This window comes from Notolabrus celidotus, chromosome 3 (genome assembly GCF_009762535.1).
Source record: "Notolabrus celidotus isolate fNotCel1 chromosome 3, fNotCel1.pri, whole genome shotgun sequence".
In the NCBI taxonomy this organism is placed as follows: Eukaryota; Metazoa; Chordata; class Actinopteri; order Labriformes; family Labridae; genus Notolabrus; species Notolabrus celidotus.
In genome coordinates, this window is record NC_048274.1 from 24,109,549 (window position 1) to 24,136,181 (window position 26,633).

The 26,633-nt window shown below is 39.9% G+C and overlaps 1 protein-coding gene across 2 annotated transcripts in view; it reads left to right on the plus strand.

Annotated features, from left to right (window-relative positions):
• galnt2 (UDP-N-acetyl-alpha-D-galactosamine:polypeptide N-acetylgalactosaminyltransferase 2) overlaps window positions 1-25,624 on the plus strand; it is a 69,815-nt gene extending 44,191 nt beyond the window's left edge. The window contains exons 3-16 of one of the 2 annotated variants that reach the window (XM_034680841.1): window positions 2,358-2,511; window positions 5,952-6,050; window positions 6,178-6,245; window positions 6,330-6,395; window positions 6,484-6,605; window positions 9,682-9,769; window positions 10,651-10,738; window positions 10,855-10,958; window positions 12,196-12,322; window positions 17,045-17,137; window positions 18,415-18,498; window positions 18,773-18,899; window positions 20,704-20,823; window positions 20,903-22,782. In XM_034680841.1, the coding sequence (XP_034536732.1) occupies window positions 2,358-2,511; window positions 5,952-6,050; window positions 6,178-6,245; window positions 6,330-6,395; window positions 6,484-6,605; window positions 9,682-9,769; window positions 10,651-10,738; window positions 10,855-10,958; window positions 12,196-12,322; window positions 17,045-17,137; window positions 18,415-18,498; window positions 18,773-18,899; window positions 20,704-20,823; window positions 20,903-21,058 (1,496 nt within the window). In that variant the 3' untranslated portion in view covers window positions 21,059-22,782. Of the gene's footprint in view, window positions 1-2,357; window positions 2,512-5,951; window positions 6,051-6,177; window positions 6,246-6,329; window positions 6,396-6,483; window positions 6,606-9,681; window positions 9,770-10,650; window positions 10,739-10,854; window positions 10,959-12,195; window positions 12,323-17,044; window positions 17,138-18,414; window positions 18,499-18,772; window positions 18,927-20,703; window positions 20,824-20,902 lie in introns of both variants that reach the window. The other variant, XM_034680840.1, reaches the window with a different exon arrangement.
• Window positions 25,625-26,633: the final 1,009 nt, after the last annotated feature.

The following is a 26,633-nucleotide window of genomic DNA, read 5'->3' on the forward strand; positions in this document are numbered from 1 at the left end:
CCTACAAAAATGAACCACACCATCAACATTAAGTTGAAATCTTTCTATTTCTGTATTTAAATACCTCAAACCACTGCAGGAGGGTAGGTGTCAGATTAATTACTTATTGTCATGCCACTGAAATAGCCTTCGTTTACATTTTCCGAAATTACCTACAATAATTGAAATGTTTGTTAGTAAAAGAAAGCAGGAGGTTTTTATTATTTTTGAAATCACTACTTACATGTATACAAGACAAGATCAGCTGAGAGATAAGGCGTACTGCTTCATCCACAGGGGGCGCCAAAATCAACACATACCACAACTGTCTCACTGGAGCTTTAAAATATCAGTCAATTATTAATGTAGTTGCTGATTAATCAGCTGTTTTTTGTGTTAAGGCGATTTCTGGAGTTTTTCAATTTAATCAAAATAGATCTACTTAAAGAGAATAGGCTATATTTGCTTTCATTTATTTATTTGTTATCATTGACTTAAAAGTTTGCTGCGGTGAAGTAGTCGTGTACTCCAGGACTCTGTGACATCAAAGCACACTTCAATGATGCCGTTTTTTTCTGCATGTTGTTTCGTGACTCTTGAAGGATCACGTTATTTATGAATTAGATTAGACGTGTGTTCAGAGTGTCAGCCTCAGGTTCATGGTTCGGTCCAGATTAAGTGAGCGTCTTTCCACTAACCATCGGTTGGAAAGCTGACAGCGTCGAGGGATTTCCAGAATCTGTTGCAGCAAACATAAACAGCCAGTCAGCAGCTGTGGATGAAGGCAGCTAGGTGATGAGAGGTGAAGACTGTTTAAAACAGATCACTGGCTTGGTGTAAATATATGTACTAGCTGAATGAGTCCAAGAACATATGAGAAAATTGTCAACTGGACTCATGGACAGTATGAGACAGTTATTCTGCTTCAAAGGAATAAAAAATGGGATTGAAAGAAAAAGATTTCAAAAGCTTCGACTCAAGATTCTCAAAGACTGAGGTTGGAACAATCATTGGTTTAACTTACTACATTAATTACTCTCTGACTCTAAACAGAGATATCAGCAAGGACATCACACACTCAGACACACACTGCAGAGTCTCAGAGGTGCTGTTTTAGAGTTGCAGGCAGATCATTGAGAGCTTCAGCTAATTATCATGCCAGACACTTTCACATGCTGTCAGGGCACACACATGCATTCTGCAGGCTCCGTCTCTGTCTCTCTCTATGTGTCTGTCTGCCTGTCATGCACACTCTCATCCATACTGAGCGATAGTGTAATCTCATGCTGCCATATGCTTAACACAAGTCATTAGCATAGCAGCTGCACCCTGCTAATTAGTTGCATTATTATTTGTGTGTGTCTGTGTCTCAGTAGTCAGTGATAACTGTGAAATTAAACATGACAACTTTCTCTGTTTAGTGCGCAATGATCTCAGTAATCTAGACAGACAGACATTGTGTGCGTCTGTCTGTGTGTGCGTGTGCTTGTGTTTAATATTCAAGCTCATGTTTCAGGCTGCAGCAAATTGCTAAATTTAGTACAATTGTTATTTTCTTACTCAGTGCAGTGAATAATAAATGTTCCTTTGTGTTTTCTGCCTTCACTAAAGTATTCTGGCCTTGCCGGCTTTATTCTGCTCTGCATATTTTCTAATGTATACAGCGGCATAAATCTCATGTCAGCTCTCCTCTGCCGTGTTGCTGCCTTGTCAAGCAGCGAGGTTTCCTTCCTGTCAGTCGTGAAGGATTCTTAAATCAGCCAAGCTGCTGCCTACATTTCACATTCCCACTGATGATTAATCCCATTCATTCCTCAGAAACATTTTTAGCCTTTTTCCAGATTCAAACTTTATCTTTGTTGGCAGCTTTTATTTTTGGATATGCTGCATATTTATTTAAAACACATTTACCAGGGAGTGGCATTGGGAATGTGTTGCTTATGAAAATATGGACACCCAAATTTGTTTTCTGTTATTTTTTCTAAAAGTAGGAACATAAAGAAGAAGTAAAGGGATATGACATTTGTACATTATAGCTTAATTGCTTAATACAGGCTAACAATACATGCCGACCTGTAAACATGGCACAGCAGCATGTGTTGTTTTTTTTTTTGAACAACCTACTTTCATCTCCCAAAAAAATATTTTGTGCTCATTAAGGCCAGAGTATTTTAGGTTTGGGAATATCTGAAGCTTTTTTTCTTTTTTTCTTTTTACATAATTAAATCCATTCTACCATATCTCTTCACCTCTCATCTCAGTTGAACAACAAGCATGGTGACAAAAACATGACAAACAGGAACTTTGAATCCTTCCTCAAACTTCCAAAGGTGTATAATAGCTATGTTCATAATATTTGTCTGTGTGTGTGCGTACAGGTAAAGTGCGCTGGCAGGATTTCGACCAGGATCTATACGTTGGTGCCACAGTGGTCCGACCAGGACAGGATCCGTATGCCAGGAACAAGTTCAACCAAGTGGAGAGCGACAAACTCCGGATGGACAGAGCTGTGCCTGACACAAGACATGACCAGTATGTATATAAACACATATAAACACACACAAAGGTTTGTCATGGGATCACACGTATGTCCCTTTAGGCTGTCATATTATTATTATTATTATTATTATTATTATTATTATTATTATTATTATTATTATTATTATTATTATTATTATGAGTGTAATTGCCGCATTCAATGAGTACATGCCGTCCTGTGCTGTCAGACTGTTTGACTAATTGGTACAAGCTGGATAAGATCTCTTGGAAACTCCCTCTATTGTGGTCTATCAGATGAAAGCAGGAAGTGGCAGCAGAGCGAACACTAACGGTTCACTGTCTGCTTTTTTCACAAGACAAACCTCTGGCTGCCAATTCTTCTGCCTAAAAATTGATGAAGAGACAAAAATAAATCAGGTTGTCCTAAAGAATAATATCATGATTAAATGAGCTTGATACACGCTGATTATTTTTGAAGGATCTGCCTCTTAATCTAAAAATAAAGATCAGGCGTTTCCGTGCAAAGACCCACGACTAATCTTTGATGGAAAAAGACTGGATCCGATCAGTGTTGAAACTCTGGCTTTGGTCCCATTTTACTGTTGATTATCTTTAAGAGAGGGATTGTGGTCTCACCTGTTAAGCCATAATGAACACTACGGGACACACTGAACCTAATCTCAGAGGACGGATTTATTTCATCTCCTCTTTGTAGTGAACCCTCGTTCTGGCTGTGCCTCAATTCGCTCTGAAGAGAGACAGAACATTATGGAAGTGTATCATCTCTGGGATCATTATCAGAGCGCTTTAACCGACTATCAGGAGGTCTTTTTTTCCTGTTCATTAAACAATCGGAACCACACAAGAGAGCGCCACATACACTCTCAGGTGTGCACATACATGTGGAGCTGTTTGTCTTCTGTAAAAACCTCTGAGGGAGGATCTGTGGTGTAAGAAATTTCCTCCACCATTATGCCTCTGTGCGTTACACATTGCAGACGAGGAGTCATAGCGTAAATAGCCCGCTTTGAAACGACATTAAGTAAGAGCAATTTGTTTACATTTGTATTTGCAAAATTAAAAGTGAGTAATGTGTTATTTAAAGGACGCAGGCGAAGATTTTTCTTGCATGTATGTACAGGACAGGTTGAGAAAAACTCTGTCTGTAGGGACTTAGCTTGGAGAGTGGCCTGTTTAAGTCTTGGTATGGAGTACAGAGTTGTGGGGCGGTTGTGGCTCAGTGGTACAGCGGTACAGTTGGTTGGCTCCCAACCAGAAGGTCAGGAGTTTGATCCCAAATCCTGCTGGCGACACACCGAAGTGTCCTTGGGCAAGACACTTAACTGACCTCTGTGGCTCTGCCATTGGTGTGTGAAAGAGATTTTTTAGCAATGCTGGCGCTTTACACTACAGCCTCTGCTATCAGTATGTGAAAGTGGTGTGAATGGGTGAATGTGACATGTCATGTGAAAGCTTTTTGAGTGGTCAGAAGATGAGAGAAGCGCTATATAAACAGTCCTTTTACCATTTAGGGAGGTTAGAGTGGTCGTCCATGTGACATCTCTCTGTTAATGCATGTTCATCTGAGTTGTGTGGGGGCATTTGTGTGTGGGGGCATTTCGGCCTATGTGTGTGTAGCATGATCAATAACAGAGTAAAACAAAAGAAATGAATGTCCCTTTTGGATCATAAAAGATGGCTTGTTCTTTTTGTTTTCCTTCTTCTTCCCCTCCTCCTCTTCTTTGATTACTTTATTTTACTTTACTTTTTCATGCTTTTTTCAAAATACATGGCGAACACCTAAGTGTTTCAACAGAAGGGTTAATAAAAATGCCACCACTGTTTCTACATTCCGTAACTTATATAAGTAACTTATATAAAATCGACTCTTCTTTGTACTCTTCATTATGATTTTTGTGAAATAACCTTGTCCAAAACGCGAGTGGAACAAAAGCTCTTTTCAGCCGTTTTGATGAAGCCAACGATGAAATCCCGCAAACACATTCCTCCTTCATGAACTGAAGATGCAAGAACTCATCATGCTGAAACAAGCAAGTTTTTCCTGTAGAAAGAGTTTGATGAATCTGCCTCGGAGCATTCCTCAGAGCAAACCTCACAGAAGAAAAGTTTCAGGAGAAGTTCCTGCGATATGCCCCAAGTTTGTTTGATAACCTGGGATGCAAAAATAGAAAAACACCTTCATCTTAAAAAGGAAAGTTATGGTATATAAGCCAGTGGTTTTACTCTTGCACTATCTGAGCAATTCAGAGACTGTTTTTATAAAGGCGCTTTGGCCTCACTGATGTATTGACCTAGCTGATAGCAAGAGCCATTAGCCTACTAAAAGAGCCGGGATGTGTCTCCTATTGATCTGCTGGTGTTGCGTCATTTGCACGGCGGGCAGCAGCAATGATTGTAAAAGTTTTCCTGAAAAATAAGAGTCGGATTGGGGTTTTTCAGGCAGAGCCATCTCATCAGTGCTTTTAGCACAAGATCAAAAGTTCTCTTGTAGCTTCAAACACACACACACACACACACACGCACACACATGCACACACACACACACACACACACACACACACACTCTCCAAGTCACTCTACGCAGATACATTTTTTTGTGAGAAGAATAAATGAAAAACGCTTCATTTCGAGATTGATGGGGCAGCATGTTGATGTTTCCAGGCGATGCTGGAAACACACATTCGGTGGGAGTGTGCTCTGTCTATTCAATATGATTGTCCCTCTATAACACTAAACGCCGCACATCTGATCTCATATATGTTTGAGCTTCTTTCTTGATGAATAACTTGAAACAGTTTTTTAATGTACACGTATACAGGGTATATACACTTATCTGATCACGTGAAATGTATTTAGTGTGAACCAGGAGTTACAACATTTTAAATGTCACAATACAATTATGTTAAAGAGGGTGTCTCATTGTGAATGTCTCATCCTCCCCTTGTCTTGTTGTCTCATGTTGTGTCCTCTCATGTGTGTTCCTCACTTTTGAATTGGTGTCAGGGTTTGTCTCTGTTGGACACACACATGTACACAGCCTGCTGTTTTCTTCCCCCCCTGTGGTCTGCAAAGTCGGCTGTCAATCCCAGCTTCAGCAGAGCATTACTTTGAGTGTGTGTGTGTGTGTGTGTGTGTGTGTGTGTGTGTGTGTGTGTGTGTGTGTGTGTGTGTGTGTGTGTGTGTGTGTGTGTGTGTGTGTGTGTGTGTGTGTGTGTGTGTGTGTGTGTGTGTGTGTGTGTTCAGAATTGTAATTTATTGTATTTATTTATTCAGATTCTGTTCAGAGAGCAATTCTAGCTCAGAGCTTTTCTTACATATTCAGCTGAGTTTATGTGTGTAGAAGTGTTCGAGCATGTGTGCATTTGTACACATGAAGGTATTTGTAATTTCTCTTTTTAGTACTCTTCATTTGTATCTGTATTCCTCACATCTATTGTGTTTTATGTCTGTAGTTGCAGACATAAACAGTGGCAGACGGAGCTACCAGCCTCCAGCGTGGTCATCACCTTCCACAATGAGGCTCGCTCTGCTCTGCTGAGGACTGTGGTCAGGTAGGTGAATGGTGTGTGCTATCAGCTTTTACACATTATTTTCTGCGTACACTCAAAGTCTTCTTTAAAAATACTTTGAACCTTTCTATAAATCCTTCCTGAGAATCCTTCCTTTTTGTCTGTGAAGTGTCCTAAAGAAAAGTCCTGCTCACTTGGTCAAAGAGATCATTCTGGTGGACGACTATAGTGATAACCGTGAGTAAACGTTAATACTCAGTGAGCAAATGTATTTAAAATGTGTGCATCATTTTGGTAATACCTGCTCTGTGTGTATTTCAGCGGAGGATGGAGCGCTGCTGGGAAAGATTGAAAAGATTCGCGTGTTGAGAAATGACCGCAGAGAAGGTAATCAGAGGAAGAGGAAAAGGAAGTTTGAGATGCATTTTTGATACCGTTCCTTGTCTTAATTACGTGTTTTTTCTACTTTATTCAGGACTGATGCGTTCCAGGGTTCGAGGTGCAGATGCTGCCACAGCACCGGTCCTCACCTTTCTGGACTCTCACTGCGAATGTAACGACCACTGGTTGGAGCCGCTACTAGAGAGAGTGGCAGAGGTAAAGACACACACAAATATATCTAATAGTAAAGCATTAAATGTTAGAAGAGGAGAAAAATAAACAAGTTCAAATAGTGAAAGTCCAGTAAATGTATTATATAAGCAGGGAGGGGCCAGACTCTGTAGACTGTGGTGGCCAAACTAGGACATTAACTTGTGCAGGGGTGTCAGCACTGCACACATGATGAGTAGCATTTACTCACCTCTACCTTCATCACTGATCATACTTGAACAACTTACATTTAAGATGTAATGGAACAGAATGACAACATTTAAATCATGTTACCTTAAATCTTTAAAGGTCCCATTTAATGGTATTTTTTGCGGTTACGTGTTCAGACTTTTTTATAGGTGGCTACATGAACCTATAGAATATGATACGGCATAGATTCAATGCAAAGACCTAAGCAGCGTATTGAATTCAGTCGCGAAAACATAGCAAGTTCATTCTCTGTGGAACATCTGCTGCCTCTCAGTTTCTAAACTCATTAACAATGTAATGATATAAGCGGCCAGTGATGCCATGAGGATGAGGCTTTGAGCTGATTGGCTGCCTGAACTTTGTCTGGGGGGGGGGGGGGGTGCAGACCACTGTAGTGTTTCCATAACATTTCCTCTGTATACTGTACATGGTCTTTTTGCAGCGGCAGTTACAAATGAGTAGCACATACAAATTGAAGTATTATTCCTACTTTCTTGCCTTTTGTGTGTAACATTGTTGATCCTCATTGTTGAAACAGCCAGAAGTGAAATGGATAACACAAACAAACCAATTGGCATCTACTGTAGTCAGCATGCTGTTGTTAAAAAATAAAAAGCAAACACTGTTTTCTTTGGTCCTCTCGTGCTGGGAACGAATATAGACATTTTTGTGTGGTTTTGCAAACAACAGCAGAGCAGTTTGTGTGTCTGGCTCTTGCCTTAGACTCTGAACTTAACATCGAAGCAAGACCACTATAGAGTAGGAGTAAGGGGAATGCTTGAGGAGTGGGAGTGGGTGTGCATGCGTGCCTATGTAGCTCACTCCTATCATTACATCACCACAGGACTAAATTCAAATCATCAGAAGCTGATGATTTTCTAGTAGGAAGACTACAGAAGCATTGCAGAGTCCTTTTCTTTACATCTGCATCCTCAGTTGCTAGTCTGGAGGACTGGATGACTAAAGAAAATATTTATAGGCAATGAAAAATGTTTCTTTCCTTGTACGGGACCTTTATGGGGGACCTTTATGGACGAAATATAGACGCTTGTTTAAAGTCACAATTAAAGGCACTAACAAAATGAAAATAATCTTACCTTGAAATGCAAAGAAAGATGATTGTAGCCTGTTACAACACACAGCCCAGCTAGTTAATTTCACAGAAGAACTGCCTGTGACATGACAGTTAGCCATTAATTGTATGGATTTCGGGGCAGCCACCAGGGTGGCGAATCGGGAGCATGGCTGCCCCTGGCCATCCCCTGGATCCGCCCCTGTTTATGTATGCCATTAAGAGAGACACTTTGTGGTAATATTTGTCTGAAAAATCGATACACAGCCTGTATAGCAGCTTGGAAAGGTCAGTGTGGTTTAATGTCAAACAGTATTTTTAATTAAGTTGTAAGTTGTTTATCTTTTTATAAAAAAGAGTGAACAGTCTTGTACAGTATTTGTATTTTGACAGAATGCATCAGTATTTAATTTATTTTTTATTGAATGTCAATAAAAAGAGGTTAATCTAAAATTCAGAAGTTATTATTCATGCCAAATTTAGCTATGAGCTATTTTTCTTGTGAAATCTCTGAGAAAGTCTCAATAAATACAGAGCAAAACCAAAACACTGAAAACAGTCATTTTATGGCATTAGATGTATTACAGTTAATCCTTTGCTGCATAAACAGATTTTTATGTTAGTCCTTTTTAGTGTGTTCATATATTTACCTCTGTTCTAACTGTTTATGGATTTCAACTAGCTACAAAGAGAAGCAACACAACAATGACATTGATTTAAAAATGAACTGATTCATAGTGATGGAAATAGCTTGAGAGCAGTCATAATCTTATCCATAGGAGCCAATAACTAACCTCCTTAAAAACAGGGAGGTTTTTTACTGTAAAAAGAAACATTTTTACATGAGCAATAATTTACATTGGATTTTTCTGATGCAACAAGTTTTTGTTTATTTTTAAATCAGGTGTTTGGGTCAGCTGGAGTAAAATAAAATCAAGAGTACATCAGAAGTTGCCTAAAAAAAGTATTTAACCTCATTTATTCAAGCAAAGAAAGACTGATCTTCATGATGTTATCAGTTGTATAGACGTCTTTATTCAAGATACCCTCAGCATTTGATTTATCAAGGCTCACCTCTCAAAGTTTAATGTTTCCCATCTTTTCTAAGCACAGCAAACTCTGAACACATCCATTAACATAAACTAAAGCTCGTTACAGATTGACTGCATGTTGATATTTACAGAGAAGTCATTCCATGTTGACTGGAGAGGGAACTTCTTGATTAAACTTGATGTCAGTCTGAAGTGGGACACTGTTTGAAAAATGGAGGTCGTCCTTTAAATATTTATCCAATAAGTTCTCATTCTACATTTGATCTTCCCAAATGTAGCATTTTGTCGTTCCCAAGTTAATAAACGCCTGGAGCCGAATCTGAAACATTTTGCTGTCACAGTAATTGACTTTGCATTGCTTACTTTGCTTCAGAACATTTCTAAATAAAAAATCACTCAGTGAGAGAAGGAGAAATGCAGTCTGTGTGACTGAAATCTCATGTTTCATATCAAGTTGTCTCAACACAAAACAAATAAACTCAGTCAGTACCGCAGGGGCTTGTTTCAGTTATTGTCATTCTGGCCACTTGAGTAATCCTCTCTAAACTACTGTATGATGTAGCTCCAAAGGTTTCAGCTCTGATCTTAATCTGCTGTGAAAAAACAGAGCGGCTTTACTTTCAGTTCTGCTTTATAAAGACAATCACTGCTTTGAAAGTTGTACGTACCCAATAAAGGGCAAGATTTCTCATTTTCCCAGGAGCTATAAAGTTCTAATTGCCCATTTTGCTTTATCCTTCTTTCTCAGGATAAAACCCGAGTTGTTTCACCCATCATTGATGTCATCAACATGGACAACTTCCAGTATGTAGGAGCCTCAGCCGATCTGAAAGGAGGTATGGTGTATGTGTAGGGAAGTTGTTTTGTTGAATGTTGCTGTTTTGCAAAGCACTGCACGTCTTTATTCACATGTTTCACTGAAGGCAGCTGTTCTCACACAAAACTATCTCTCTGCCACGCATAAACCCAGCATGTTTAGTTTTACGGGGCACAAACTGTGCTGCTCTTACTCCTAAGTGGAGTCCAAATAGGAAGTGCATTCATACTGAAATTTGAGGTCCATTCATGTTCAAATACAACATCAAATTAAAAGTTTATGGGCCTGTTGTTCATTGACAGTGAACAACAGGTCAGTTCAGACGTCTAGTGTACTGTCCTTGTAGTTTCAAACTGTTCAGTGTGAAGTCTATAGTATGAGCTCATCATGTGAAGTAAATGTCTCTGTACAGCTCAACCATTTGGTAAACTGCTCTTGTATTGTGCATTGCAGCATTGTAGTACTTTCCACTCCCATCTGTCTGCTCACATTCAAATGAGCTAATGTCTGTTTAGATACTAAGAATGATTCATAGATATATATGGATGGATTGGTGGATAGAAAGGTAACATACTAGAACGAATATAATACCACATATCTTACCTTTCTTTCTGTAAGTGAGTGTTCTTGACACCACAAGGCAAAATTAACATCCTTATGTCCTCTGCAGTTTCCGGTGTCAGTGTATGGTGCAAATTGGCAAACCTACACATGTCATGTCAGGTTCTAGGGATGACCTCTCTGAACACTGACAAACAAGTGAAAGCAGACAGCTGCTGATGTGTCCAGACACCTAATGTGAACCTGCCAAATCTAATTACGTAACCAGTCTGCTACTTAATCCCAAATTATGGCCCTGATAGTGGTGTTGTTTCGTCCTCTGTGTTTTGATTTCGGCAGGTTTTGACTGGAATTTGGTGTTTAAATGGGACTACATGACCTTGGACCAGAGACGCGCCAGACAAGGCAATCCCATCGCCCCCATAAAGTGAGACAGATTAACCCACGCATCCACTCAAATGATCACACACATCATGGGCACACTTTTGTTTGCCAGTTTACCTCCAACGACTAATCTGATTCTTTGTCCCCGCCCCCTTGTAGGACTCCGATGATAGCAGGAGGTCTGTTCGTCATGGATAAAGACTACTTTGAGCTGCTGGGGAAGTACGACATGATGATGGATGTGTGGGGCGGAGAAAACCTGGGTAAGTGCTGTGCAGAGTGGAACAGTCACGATGGAGCTGAGAGTCATAAGAGCCTCTGTAGAAAAGTTTAGGAGATAAAGTTTTACATTGAAAGAAACTTGAGAGCTCTGGTGGTAACTTGTCAATCACAGGTAACCATGCACTACAGCATACCATGCTTCATTTTTACTCTAAAAGGTAACATATTTTAACAAATGAACATCAAGCTGTAGTTAAGGGTACTTTAAACTAGCAACTGAGAACATGAACTCATTATGAAAAGCTATACTGAGGTTATAAAACAACTGAGAAGGAACATTTTTTAATCTGGTTTGATACAATTTGATGTCTTCTTAAACTATTTAAGTCGCCCCCTGCTGGCCATTAGAGACAATGAAGGTTAAAGACATCTCTGTATTGGCTTAACTTTGAGAACAAGGAGCTACCTCCACCTCTTTTCTCCATCATAATTGATGTGCTTTCAGCTCATAAAATTCAAGACTTCAGCTCGCTCACAAAATCTGCCATCCCTCTAAAGACTTCATAGAGGAGCACAGACCATGTGTCTCACACTTAGTTCAGCTCATGAGCTCATTCAGGGTTTCCCTGCCAAGATACAGAAAATCCACCGGTGGTCATATTTGAATGAAAGAGTCTCTGAGATGACAGTTGATCTTATAAAATTACAGTGATAATGTGATAATGATTGCAGTCAGTGTTGAGTGAAGATAACTGTGGTGTACACAACAGAGAGCTTTTGCAAACAGTACAATGATATAATAACAGCTGTGTCTCCCTGTTGCTTTTGTCTGAATTCATTTGGGAAATCTTTTGAGAATAAACAGTGATTCATGCTTTTCTGAAGACAACGCAGCGGTTTAGAGCTGGATCCACAGTTGAGACTCTGAGTTATATGTGTCCTCATTTAGAAAACACTTATTTAAATACAGGCAATGCTGGAGAGGGAGCTTGACAATATCAACACCCTGAACGCATTTATGAGAGAGCCCTCTTCACACTGCTGATGATAAATGACTGTAATATTTTTAAAACAAGAGTTTGTTGAACCTGACCTTGTGTGTGTGTGTGTGTATGTGTGTGTGTGTGTGTGTGTGTGTGTGTGTGTGTGTGTGTGTGTGTGTGTGTGTGTGTGTGTGTGTGTGTGTGTGTGTGTGTGTGTGTGTGTGTGTGTGTGTGTGTGTGTGTGTGTGTGTGTGTGCGTGTGTGTGTGTGTTGTTTTTTGTTTTTTGTTTTTCAGAGATCTCATTTCGTGTGTGGCAGTGTGGTGGCAGTCTGGAGATCATCCCCTGCAGCAGAGTTGGCCACGTCTTCAGAAAACAACATCCTTACACCTTCCCTGGGGGCAGCGGGACTGTTTTTGCAAGGTAACACACACATACACACACAAACACACATAGACATCAAACACTTGTAAATTATTCAGCCTCCACCCTGCATTCATTTCTCTTATTTCAGATGGAACAATTTCTCATTTTTCTCACACGTAGCCTTCCCACCAGTTGTGCCGTGTAGCTCTCTACACCGGACCTCTCGTCCTCATGTGTACTAAATTGCCAGCGTTACTCAAATGACATTAATATTGACACTTTGGCATATACTGTGTCACAGCTGGCTTATTATTTTGACACAGATTAAGTTTTCTCCCCTTTTGGTGCCTAAACATAAATAAACTGGAACCATATGACTGCGATTACCTCCCTTTGAAAAGACTCTCAGGCATTATGAGGCAGAAAACACAGTTGGGTCCCTTTGTGTGTGAGAGGCTGAGAAGCTTGACAGACAAACAGTTGGATAACAAAAGCAAATACAATTTACTAAAGCTAGTTTTCTACTCACTGCCGTTTTCGTGATTTGATCTTTTTGTTCAGACAAACACGAGAATTTCCCAAAGTGTCAAAATAGTATTTTGAAGCATCCTCTTTAATCCTCTTTAATTAAGTGATTTGATGATTGAAAGCCAAGATCAGCTCCTGTAAGCATCTCCTCTCAACATTTTAAGATGTCTTAATATAATACAAACTTACAAATCACTGTAACCCCAGCAGGCATCTGATTTAATATCAACATGTTCATATATTTTACAGCTCTTCCAATAAATCCAGTGGGACATGTTGTTTTTATGGTTATCTGTGGTAATAATACCATCCTTCTAACACTCAGACTTAGTTTATTGCTGAAATCATTAAAGATTTTGTATTAAGTATGGTTGTAAAGATATAAACATACAATATTGAGTTTAACTACAGCTTTGGGAATCAGACCAGTGCTGGATAATTATAAGTAAGCGCTGACTTTTAAAAGATAATAAGGCTGTAATCACAGGGCTTTAACTGGCTTCAGATTTGGAAAGAAAACTTCTTATAAAAGGAAGATCTGTTTGCTAATACACAAAACCACATAATCACTGAGTGAACATCAACAATGGGAAATATGATATATGGAAAGATATGGATCTCTGCTCTGAATCAGTCTCCAACCACAAGAATCCAACCCTGGAAAAGAGCCCAACAAACCCTCAGAGCCCTGATTAACAACTTCAACAAACACAACACAGGGAATCTAAAGTGGCTGTGGTTCCTCTGGACAAAGAAAGAAAGAAAAAAGGGCATGAGAAGTCATCCTTAGGAGTTTCTTTGGAATCAGCTCGTCTTTTTTTATAGGTTATTGTCTCAGAGAGTCATTCTGGTTTGCTGAGTGATATTCTCGTTGCCTCTTCAAAAGCAAACCCAGTCTGTTAGCTGCAGTTTAAAAAAAGACCACGTGCTCCCTGTAGGCTGTGACCAGCAGAGCCATGGGAAACAAAAGAGGACCAACTCCCCAGGAATCTCAATAATAATCACAAAGTTACTTAGATGTAAGAAATGTAGAACATTAGGTTTTACAATGTTGGCTGTAGATGGGACTCATTTCAGCGTAGCAAACAGGGAATATGGTGTACTGAACATGTCTGTCAGTTACATAAAAACTTCAACACAGTCTCAAAAGTACAAGTTGCATAACCCTCTCCAACAATTCCAGATATCATTTATTAATTAGTGGCTGCGAAAGTGTTCTCATGTATCGGCTTCAAATTTGGAGACTCGGCTTAATATGTGGGTAGACGTTCAGCTCAGTACATCATCCTGCCCTTCCGTCTGAGTAAAGTCCCAGATACCCTCTTTGTGCCTGCTGCCTGTGACCCTGGGGAGAAACCAGAGAGTGCCTGTTTTGTCTGCTCGGATGACTTTATAATTGTTCTGGGAGCAGCATTTCCCAAATACTATAGTTGTATATATTGGCTGGGTCTAAACAGTAGTTTTAAATAGGCCCTAAAGACCACTTTTGAAGCTCCATAAGGAGCTTTGTCTCTGATGCTGGGGTGCAGGGGTGTCAGAATAAAACAAAATGGCTTTTTTTGAAACAGCCTGCTACATACTACCTAGAAATGTAGTATGCAGTATGTACTGCACACTACATACTGCATTTGAAGGTAGTTTGTAGCATGACTGTTCTGTTGGATCTGTTCTGCAGTACAGGGCCAGGCGTCGCTGGATTTAGGGTTTCAGAAAGTGTAAGTAAACAATGGGCAAGCTGATAGTGAAACTTAGCATCCACTTATGATTTAAAAAGTTATAAAGTGGTTTATATGGAATTTAATAATTTTCACAGCACCTAAAAACTGAGTGCCCCGTCAAAAAAGAAGAAATAAGCAGAATGTTAGACTGGTCCGATGCATACTGAGAAATTTTCCTGAATCAGTAGACATTTTGGCATACTGCAGATTTTGCTCTTGTTCACATACTGCATACTATATAATGAATTTTGACCAAATCAGTACGTACTACTAGTATAATAGGGGGTTCGAAAACAGCCAGAGACTTCAGAGGGCAACTTGGCTGCATGTTGAAAATGTAGTACCAGTGAACAATGTTTAAGTTCTTAGAGATCATCTGGTGGGGCCTCCGAGGTCTGAATTTTGACTTCATTGACCTTTACAGTTGATGGTTTTAGGGCTTCTAGTTCAGTGTCTAAGTGTTGCATTTGAGCATGTCTGGAAATATTTAAGCAGAGGTCTCTTTGAGAAATAAACTACATGTTGAAGATTAAAACTGGGACTTTTACTGTACTGGATGTAGCTTGTTTGTAAAAATGTACCCTTTCAACGACTGAATGTGACACTAAGGTCAGTGATTTGTCCAGTACACCCAGACAAAAACAAAAAAGACAGCTCTTCCCTGAACTCGTCACCCAGAGACTCTATAAAAGTGGACCTTTTGACGTCACTAGTTGGTTTGTGAACTGCTATTTTGAAGCCTCAAGTTTGGCTTTTATCCACTCCTATGTTTTTGGAGCTAAAGTGACCTGTTTGGACTGAAGTGCCAGGCAGGAGAGGAATGAGGGGTTGCGCAACACCAAGTTATCAAAGTTACCCAGTATGTGCAGGTGGCTAATTTGTGTGGCTAATTAGCTAGTTAGACACAGCGTTTCTCACTCAATGAGATGTAATATTATTTATGGTGGTAGTTGTTAGGCTGAAAAATCTTAAAGAGCTGGTGGAACACTACAGACTCCCCTGTTGCTCACATACATCTCTCTTGGTGGAGTAAGCAGTGAGTTGACAACATTCAAGAACCGTCTTCTTGTACATGTTGCAAGCTGTCACCTCTGCAGGGACATGCAAACACGTAAATTGACACCCAGTGAAAGGCCAACACAAATAAATGAATGTATGTGTACAAGCCAATAAGTCAGGTATGGTAAGGCATCAATACCTGCTAATTGATGCTGAAATGTTGATATGAATGGGATTGCTTTGTACTGATGAGCACTTAGCACAGCATCCTCTGCCACCAGTGTATGAATGTGTCAATGTGAAACGTAATGTAAAAGTTCCTTAAATGGTCTCAAGACTAAAAAAAGCACGACATAAGTACTAGTCCGTTTACCATAAAGTGGGGAATTCTCATATGAGGATTAACTGCTGTTTTTGGGCATTCCCCCTTTTCATTCATCAGCAGATGTTTAGAGATGTTTGCTTGGTGATGTTTTCTCACATTCAAAATTTGTTGGACATAAAAACATGATGTCATCTATATTTGAAAAATGCTGCAACCTCTTCTCAGTCTTTTAACCCACTGGTTCTAATGGCAGCCAGGTGAGACCTGTCTCTTGATGCAGGATAGGTAGAGCTGTTGGTTGCAGCTTATTATTGATTATCTGGCATCCACATAGAAGGTTACAGAAGGCAAGCAGCAGAAACATAGATCAGGTGAAATGGTGAGCTGTATACTGGTGAGATATTGTAGTTTGTCCCTGATTCAGCACACGTATTAATGTGTGTCAGCAGCTGCAGCAGAGGACACCATGACACACAACTTGTGGAGGGTAAAAAGTACCAGTTTATAATCAGGCTGTGTTTACTTTGACTTCTGTAGACACACCATCAGACAAAATGGATATTTTACAAAATGTCATTGAACATCGTGTCAATACACACGCACACGCACACGCACACGCACACGCACACGCACACACACACACACACACACACACACTCTCAAACAAAATGTAAAGGCTGGAAAAATACAAACTGTCAAGCCAACCTGTGAAACCAGAGGAACTCTGCCCTCCTATGGTCAAACAGATACATGAACAACTGAGGAGTGAGAGCAGGACAGTGTAAGCTTTTCTGTCTCTGGTGCCATGTGTCTTTGCCACCACACACACACACACACACACACAAACACACACACACTGAAGCCCTTCCTCTCTGGGAATGACTGGTTATGTCCGGGCACAGCTCTCATGAAACATTGATACAGTCTGCCATATCTGTAATCCTAAATCTGTCCCTGTGTCCCTTTCCCCTTCATCTCTGTCAATGTCTCTCTGTTTGTCACATTCTTCCTCCATCACTCTTCCTTTTTGTTCTTATTTCCCTCTCCATCCTTTTTTTTTTTTGCTCACCTGCTCTTGTTCTTCCCTGAGACATATTTCATGTCTCCTCTCCTCTGTCTTCCATCACACCCCTTCTCTTTATTTTATGTCTCCCTTTTCCTCCACCCTTCACTAATTCCTTTCTTCCGTTCTTCTTCCCCCTCTCTCAGGAACACAAGGAGAGCAGCAGAGGTGTGGATGGATGAGTTTAAGAACTTCTACTATGCTGCTGTCCCCTCAGCCAGGAATGTTCCCTATGGAAAGTGAGTACAGTGAAGCCCAGTAGGAGTCAGACAGTGTCATGTAGCTGGTTCATACAATTTCAGAGGCGGACACATGAATAGGAATATTAATTGGATTGTCAATTAGCAGTATGTCAGCTGTAATGAAGCCAGCTTCACATTTTATGGATGTGACATGCGGCCGTTAATGTGGCTTTAAAAGAGGGCAAAAAGTCAGTGCCTGATTTGCACTGATCCAAAGGCTGTGGTAATATTTGACATGCTGAAAGGATTAGAGTTAGATTATGACGGCATGCCAAAGTAGAGGAACATGATGGACAGAAACATCATTTGTTGAGAGGAGAGCAGGAATCAGATGGCCAGTGCCAGGGATGAAGATGAAATGGTTATAAAACAGGTTATTGAGTGCTGGTAGACTCTTATGTTCGTGTTCATTTAGTGTCATGAGGACACGTAACGAATCATGATATCACATCCTCTCTTTCTAACATGAAATCAACCAATTTAAACTCAACTTCTCAGAACACTTGGATGTGAATTAGTCTGGAAACAAGAAACTACAATGACAGACACTTTGTTTGAGAAAAAGGCATTGTCGTGTATTTTTATTTTATAGTTTGACTCTTGTATTAACATTGAGGAGGCAGGTCTTATGACCTATACAGCAGTCAACTAGAAGTGAGAGCTCCACATACTCTGGCTTCACTGTATGGGAGCTGACATGTCATCCGGCATGTTATACAGTGTTTTGTTTAATGCTATGAACAAATTATAGTGTTCTAAAAAGCAAAACAAAAATTATAACTTAACATTCTTTAGCATTTAGTTGAAAGCCCTTCTGTGCCTAATGTAGCCTCTCAGAGCTCTTTTGTGTTTTTTATTGCAGATTATTTTGAAGAAAATTTGAGTATCCCAGGTGACCTTTATGTTTTTGTTTTCTATGGTGGTTTCTTTATTCAACTTGATAACAAAATGTGAGCGCTGCTTATTGCTTATTCATACTTTTCCACTATTCTCAGAATCAGCAATAAGCTCATTCACATTCATTCTCCGTGGCTTGATAAAATGCTTATTATGTGACCTTGTGGGAGCACTCTTTAGCCTCTACCTCTGGTGCCAGCCTAAGCATTTATTTACCCAAAGGATTCAGCCTGAGATGTGCCCTATGCCTCCACTATCTGCCCTCAGAGGCGGTCAGAGTAAGAGGGCAGTGATTCAATCAATGTCAAAAAAACGTTTGAGAGCTGCAGACTTTCAGTCCACTAATACTCTTCCATCTCTATCTCTCTGTCTGTCAGCATCCAGAGTCGTTTGGAGATGAAGAAGAGGCTAGGCTGCCATCCGTTCAAGTGGTACCTGGAGAATGTCTACCCTGAACTGCGGTGAGAATATAAGTGCATTTTATGTAATATGATAGAGTACATGGTATGACACAATAATGTTATATAATGATCTTTAATTACACACAACTCCCACCTGATCACAGTTTCAGTTACAAGATCACAGTTCTGCTAAGAAAAAACATATGACTCTGATCTACTGTGTGTTAGATTTCATTTTTCAAACGTATACTTACAGATTTCATTCAAGCATGATAGAGTAACAAAAACTATTGAATACAATTTTTGTTTTTTGTTTGTTTGTTTGCTTATCCAGAGTCCCAGATCACCAGGACATAGCGTTTGGAGCCTTACAACAAGGGGGAAACTGTTTGGACACCCTGGGTCATTTTGCCGACGGGGTAGTGGGAGTCTATGAATGCCACAACGCTGGAGGAAACCAGGTAGCGTTACCACCACGACACACACAGGTCAGCTTGTACAATCCTTTTTAAAGGCACCGGGGAGTGAAGGTGGTGGCACTGGTGGTGAGAGCACAGGGAGTAGCTAGAGAATCTGATAATGTGACAACTAATATTAAATAATTTAGAGAGACTGTAGTAACTAAAAGAGAGAAATTATATGTTTAATACATTTATTTAATCTTGCATATCAACAAAAACATACACAAAGTTTAGACTTGCCTAGTCTAGAAGCATTCCTATTTTCCAAAAAAGCTTTTTTGTGTGTACCTTTTCTTAATTAGCCTGCCAACTTTAATAACCTTGTACCTTATTATAAGTAACCTAAGTTAGTATTGACTAACTGTCCTCAAATCTTTTTTGAAGTAACACAAACCTTGCTACTCTATTGTTTTTGTACATTTTGAATCAAATTCAAAAGCTCAGTCACAGCTAGATAAACTTTAAACTTCATCATCAACCAACAAACTCACCTTGTTTAGTTATGTAAATCACAATGCAGCTCTTTTGGTTCAGTTTGAGTGGGCCCGTCTGGGTAAACACTTAATTGTTGTCCATCGAGTGTCAGTTATACAGTAGACTGTATTATATAATTGAACAGCCACTGGTAATCACCCAACCCTGCCACTATTCTCTGTTAAACAATTGTAAAGTGTAAACTTAAAAAAACCCAAAATGTTCAGGGGTAAAAGTAGATTTCTATTTAATGTAAGACATTTCTGTTTGATGGAAGACATCCTCTGTCTGGTTGTCATTTCATTTTAAGACAGAATCATCAAAAGATTTCACTGTCGTAATAAACAGCAAAGCCTGACAGATATGAATTTATTTTGGATTTTACAAAATACAGAAGGGAAAAATCCCTGAGGCGATATAGCTGCAACTTAGTTTTCTTTTTTTTTTTTACTTTTTCGTGAATAAACTTTTTCTGGATGGACTCAGTTTGGATTAAACAAATCCATTACCCTTTTTAACTCATGCATTACACCCCTAGACAGTTTCCCATTTATTTCAGGGTGGGCTACGTGTGAAAACAAACAGACAAAATTAGCACCCAGACTTTTTCCTACCAATCCCTCTTGTAAAATTTGCACTTAGAAGTCAGGATGTTGTTTTCAGGGAAATTCACTGTGAGCCAGTGGGTGGGAGTGATGATGTGTATATCAAACAACCAGTGTGTACACAATCTTCATGCATGTATTGAAGCTGCTTCCTCCCTCTGTATGATAGCCTGTCTGTTCTCATCCACTCTATTGTTGATACTGTGGATTTGTTGAATAACACAGAGCATTCATATAAAGGCAAAAATTTCATCATCGGGTTGCTTTGTCCGCAATCTAGGACAATGAGGGACATGGAAAATGTCCCGCTGTGAGGGACATGGAAAATGTCTCGCTGTGAGGGACATGGAAAATGTCCCGCTGTGAGGGACATGGAAAATGTCTCGCTGTGAGGGACATGGAAAATGTCCCGTTGTGAGGGACATGTGTGAATTGGCAACTTTGGAAAATTTCAAATCTGTGCTTTCCTCATTCATAGGTGAACAGAGCATAAAATAATCAGAGGACTACTAAGACTGAACATTGTTTTACTGCTGCTGACCACCTCTTCTAATAACAGATTTCACTATCAACACGTGTTGAAAAAACATTTAAGCCATTAGGATTATTGGTGGATAATATCTGCTGAACTATATCAGTCAGGTTGTAATAAAGAGCTGATTAGACATGGTTTTAAAGAAAAAGTTCTGGCATTAATCATCATGTTAAATCTATTTTCTGTGAAGGAGTGGGCCCTGACGAAGGATAAGTCAGTCAAACACATGGACTTGTGTCTGACGGTGGTGGACAGAACAGCCGCCTCCCTCATCAAACTACAAGGCTGTCGAGAGAATGACAGCAGACAGGTAAACATCAGTACACATAAGAAACATTGCTGTAAGCCATACTTCATGTTTACATCATGATACTGTTGTTTCTCACCAGAAATGGGAGCAGATCGAGTCCAACTCCAAGCTCCGTCACGTGGGCAGTAACCTCTGTCTGGACAGCCGCAGTGCCAGGATGGGCGGACTCACTGTGGAGGTCTGCAGCCCGAGCCTCAACCAACAGTGGAAGTTCACCCTTAATTTACAATCATAGGGGGCGCTAGGGACCCTTGGGAAAGTTAGATATCTCATAGAGACACTAACAGACTCTGACATGGATGAAGAGATGGAAATGAACCCAAGGAGAAAGCCAAACTTGATGGATTAATGGATCCCTCTTGCTCCTCCTCCTCTTCCTCTTCCTCCTCCTATTCCTCAGAGGTGCAACTAGTCTTGTCTATACACCTCTCCCCCAGCCCCCAGCTCACCCTTCCTTTAAAAACAGAGACACACCCACTGGGGGAGGGGCTTGTAGACCATGGAGGAGTAAACAGGAATCTGACTGCTTGGTGGATTGTTGATGATAGCGGTGAATCGTGGTGAGGATGATAGTGATGAAGGGGCGTTCTATCCAAACAACATACCTCAGTGTTTTTCCATTGATGGTTCCAGGGGCAGATGACGTGTGAATTTATTTCTTTTCTTTTTTTTAAATGCTGGTGAAAAGGAACTCATTGATGTTTTTACTTTGTAATTATTTTATTTTACTTTTAATATTTTTATTTCCTGCTGTAAATCTCCACAGAGGTTAGCAGGAGCTGTTTTTTCTTTTATTTTGTGTTCTCGAAAAGAATCGGATGTTTAGTGATGTCACTCCTCTCCGGTGCTCTCTTTGTTTTAACCACATTGAGCTTGAGCGTGTCACGGCAGACTGAGATGTGTGGTTGTGGTTTGGATGTAGAGCAATGAGAGAAGAGGGAAAATGACTCAAATTCTTGAGCTTTTCTCCTTTAATATACCCTTTTTGGTTTACAGGATCAACAGAGAAAAAGTGGAGATATAAATGCTTTGTGTTATACTTTGGGTTGTAAGTGTTGGGAAGAGACAGGAGAGTTCAAGAGGGAGCTTCACCTCTGGGCGTTGGCCTGACATTGGTTGAGGTATACAGTACAGTTCCTGGAACCAGGAAGTGTCTTGAAGCCCTCCTTTCAGGATTGGCTGTTTGTCTCCAGGCTGTAGCACTGGCTGCTGCAGCGTCTTCACTTCTTACACCATCATGTCTCTAAAAAAAAAAAAAGAATCTTATATGCGTCTTATTTTATTTGCTTTGTCAAAAAAATTGAACCAAATTTCGAATGGATGTTTTGTTTTCAAGGAATTCAGGGGAGCAATTAAAGAGTCTTTCTTCTCGTACTCTCACAGCGCTCTGTGGAGCCGATCAGTTTCTTCTCTCTGCACAGATCATTTCCTCTGCCTGCACCTTTGATAGAAATGTAGGGGGGTTACTTTCTTATAATCTCCACCAAACTGGATTTGATGTTGCTCTTTTCCCCAGAGCTAACAGGTGTTCAGTGCAACAGGATGATACTTTACAGATCAGCAGGCACAGACATCATTTAGACATTTCTTGCTTTACTCTCGTACCCCTCCCTGCTTTTGCACGACAGTAGAAGGAAACATGAGTGCCTACGTGTGGCTGACCATATTTTGTACTTGGCATCAAGAGTTCCCTTTTGTTCTGACAAACTGAAACCTTGTTTATTCTAGCCTGAGCACAAATGCAAACAGAACAGTTTCCAGAGTCATTGTTGCAGTCAGATACTTGAAATTGTGTACACATGTGTCCTGAGAAGCTGCATGCGTCACCGACAAGCTCTTACAACTCCTCAGTCACAAGTGTCTTCAATTAACTTTTTCTGTTTTGTTTTCTGTATTGTGCAGCTTAGATGAGCCATCTGTTCAGGAGTTTGAAGCTGTGATAAACAAGGTTTTACTGTTTGTCTTCACTCTCTTTCTGCAGGAGGTGAGCAGATTTCGTTTTGATTGCACAAGCAGCTCGGCTCATTTTTTTGTTGATTAGAAATGCAAATGAGAACTCATCTTGTTTATTCTGGCGAGCTGCTTCAATCTGTGGAACAATGTTTCGGTGTCACCAAACAGAATTATGCCACTTTTGTTACCTGATAGTGTTACTGATGCCATTTACAGTACATATATCCTCATAGTCTTCAACCTTCAACAGGGGCTCATCTGAACTGCTCTGACCCTCGTGATGAGTAACGATGATGCAGTTTTCGGAGAAATAGGTTTTGATTGAATTCAGCTTGACTTCTCCAGGAGCAGCTTTGGGCTAACCACATAAACGCAAACATCTTAAAACAGATACACTGTAAAGTGATGCTGACCTAAAAAATCACATGTCCTGTTTGTTCTTGAAGGAAGCGGTAGCCTCAAGTGTTCTTTAATGTAAAATATTCAAGTATCTCCTTTTCTACTCAGTATTTCTCTCACATGCACAATCATACATCTTTCGTTGATTCTTTTTTGTTACCTGAGCGACTAAAATTGACAAAGACAGCTGGTCATGTTTTCTGTGTTATCCGATTCGTCCTTTGTTCCATCGAGGTATTTTCTCCCATTTTGATCCTTGTTCCCGATGTTTGCCTTGTCTTAAACATTCACCGTAGCTGTTTGCAGATTGAGTGGAGAAGGTCAGCTGAAGTTGTGTGAAAAGCCTATCCTGTGACTTGACAGGTTGCTGCTCTGTGCCGCCAGGCTGCAGAGGTTGGCCAACCTGAGGGCCAGCCTGGATGTGAGGAAAGTTGTGACTAGACTTTAGGGCCAAAATCTGATTGAGGTATTTCGATAAATTACGTACTTCTCAGGAGGTGGATTTACTGAGAATTACAGAAAAAAAGTTATTTGGGAATCAATGAAAGGAAAGGCGAAACCATTTCAGTTGTCTTAATTTTGTAAGAATGTTTCAAATCAAAAGTTGTTATACTGAAGAGCTGATTTAAAAAAAAATTATTAACTTAAAGTCAAAACAGTGCAGTGGAACCAGTGTAAGGTACCGGACTGTGACATATTGTTTATGCTTTCAGTCACATCTTTCCACACATAGTGTTTTCGATTTTAGGTATAATTTATAGTGTAGGTCTGAACTGAAAGCTTTTTCAGCAGAGCTGGCTGCAGGTACGATCATTATTCAATCATTATGTGTACATTAAAAGCGTGTACTGATCTGATCAGGGCTGGATATCAAAATGTTGCAATCTCTTAATTTGGTTTTTAGTCATCAAAGTCAAAAAATGTTGACCCTTGGTTTAGTTTAAAGTGGCGCATAGCGCCCTCTAATGTCATCACTGATGAGTAACGAGTAGAAAACCAGAGAAGAAAAGAAAAAGGGACTCGTGGTAATAAAAATAATCTGATGCAATGCAGTAGCAGAGAGGTTCAGATATTTCTCTAAATCACATTTTCTTTGTCTTCTGTTTTTCTTCTTCTTGTTAAACCTACAAAAATGTCCAGGCAGCAGAAACTGAACAGGCAAACCGCACACACCTGAGTGACCATGGCAACACTGTCTGCAACAGCAGTGCAGAGGTGTTGTTTAAAGCCTTTTCTTTTTAAACTAGTCTTACTCTTGTGAAGATGAAAGATTATTATTTTATTTTGTATAATTTTTATTGCATACACAGGGGAAAGTGACTGTAGTAGTTTAGTAGTCCAGAGCCTCACTTTGATTGGATGATTAAATGTTTACATCTTTAGCACACTGTGCCAAAGTTTCTTCTCATTATCTCTGTTTTGAGGAAGAAAGAGACGTAACTGAAAGTTTTTGGAAATGAGCCACAGGGATCTTTTTCAGTTTTTAGTGCACATTTGCCTTCTGTATGTTTTTAGGTCATTCCTCCTGGTCTCTTTCTGACCTGTAGGACATGTCAGAGGGGAGGACAGCTCACAGCGTCTGATCTAGTATCAGTTTTTTAATTTGAAGAGGGTTTAAATTCTACTTATGTTTTTTCAATCAGTGTCTGTAATTTGTGTTTTACACTTTTGAAATAAAGATTAAAATAGTATTAAAAACAGAAGAATATACTCCCTCTTTTAGCATGTTTGACTAAACAGCAGTCAGTGAGAAGACTGTCCCCCCCTCTGAGCCTGCAGGACTTCATTCATACTCACTGTGTTGTGGAGGGAACAGATAACTTGGTGGAGTTAATTCAGAGAGGATAAGTGAAGGTTGGGTTTTTCCTCTCTAAGTTGTGTCATGATTTGTCCTAACCAGAGGGATGTCTATTCCCTTCAGCCCACCTTAAAATCCCCTTTGAGGATTAATTGAGGAGAACAGCCCCTCTCATAACGTGAGAAGCCCCTGTGGAGACATCCAGCTCAGGACTGCTTAAACCACTCCATCTTTTGCTACGCGTGGCAGCACCAGGGTGCCTGAGTCAGGACATAAGAGGGGCTGAACATGCACATGAGACACTAAACTGTACAAGTCTCAACAACCAGTAATGACTGATCAAAACAACCAGTTTGACTTGATGAGGTAATGTGTTTTCTAACAGGAATGTGGCTTCATTGAATGACAGTGGTGGGTGAAATGGTGCGAGGGGGTCACATGTAAAAGTGTATATTTTTGTATATACCAACATCATTGTGTGTACAGTATGTACATATATACACAGTGTACTCAGCTGCGGTTCCTAGTTTTGTTGTCTGACTGTACAGCGCTTCTAACTGTTCCCTGTTTTATAGATACTGCAGAAAATTCAACTTTGAATGAGGAGAAATGATTAACTTAAATAAATGCATTTATATATATAAACTTAAATGTGTTGAGTGTGTTGGTCTATTTTTTGGTACAAGCTCAAAAGAGATACAAAACAACTCAAACATGCCAAGCCATGTTTTGTGGATGATGACTTTTACTGCATCTCACAGATATAAAGCAAAGGATCTGGACCCATCTGCCAAAAGCCTCACTGTACGAGACTGGCAGCTGACCAGGAATTGTAGATACCCTTTATAATATTTCGATACAGGACCTTATCTATCTATCAGTCAAATGCTAAAACTGTGGTGTGGCTGCCTGACCTCAAACCACACATGTAATAACATAATCCTGCTCAACCGTAATTCAAATCTATGGCAACATAAGGTGGTTGTGATAACCACATAGCTCACACAAGCAATAATGTTGTCTGTAAAGACTGTTCAGTGTCTACTGGTCTGAGAGCTGCCTTAATATAAACTAAGCTGATTCAAGTTTCAGATCAAGGCAGATATTTCCTCCAGCAGAGACAGGTTTTTGAAGCAAACACAATATGGTTAATGAAGTGACAGGTTTATAATGTAGGTACTGAAACATTTTTTTCATCTCTGATTCCTCAATATGAAAAACAAAAGCAATATGGCACTTCTTTGCATGTTTGACCTAATTCATAAACCATAGACATTAATGTTCTGCGGAAATAGTCTTCATTATTCTGAAGTTATGGTCTTTCTGGTAGGGCTGGATGGAGTTGATGATCACAGACTGTCTTCAGCTTTATACAGTCTATGGTCTTCAGGCACATCCCAGAGGTAGGTGGGGCCAAAGCTGTGTAGGTCAGTAAGGATCTGTGATCTCAATTGCAGATTATTGTATGTCTTATTATGCAATTGTAAGGAGTGATGCATTAATAAGTATGTATACCTTTGGTAATGCTGGCAATCACTTAAAAAAAACAGGACCGGTAAAATCATAACAGGATGAAGCAGGCAAAAATAAAACCTTCTGAATAGGATAGGTAACAGATAATACTACGGATGAAGCAAAGTAGCGACATGCAGGTAAATAA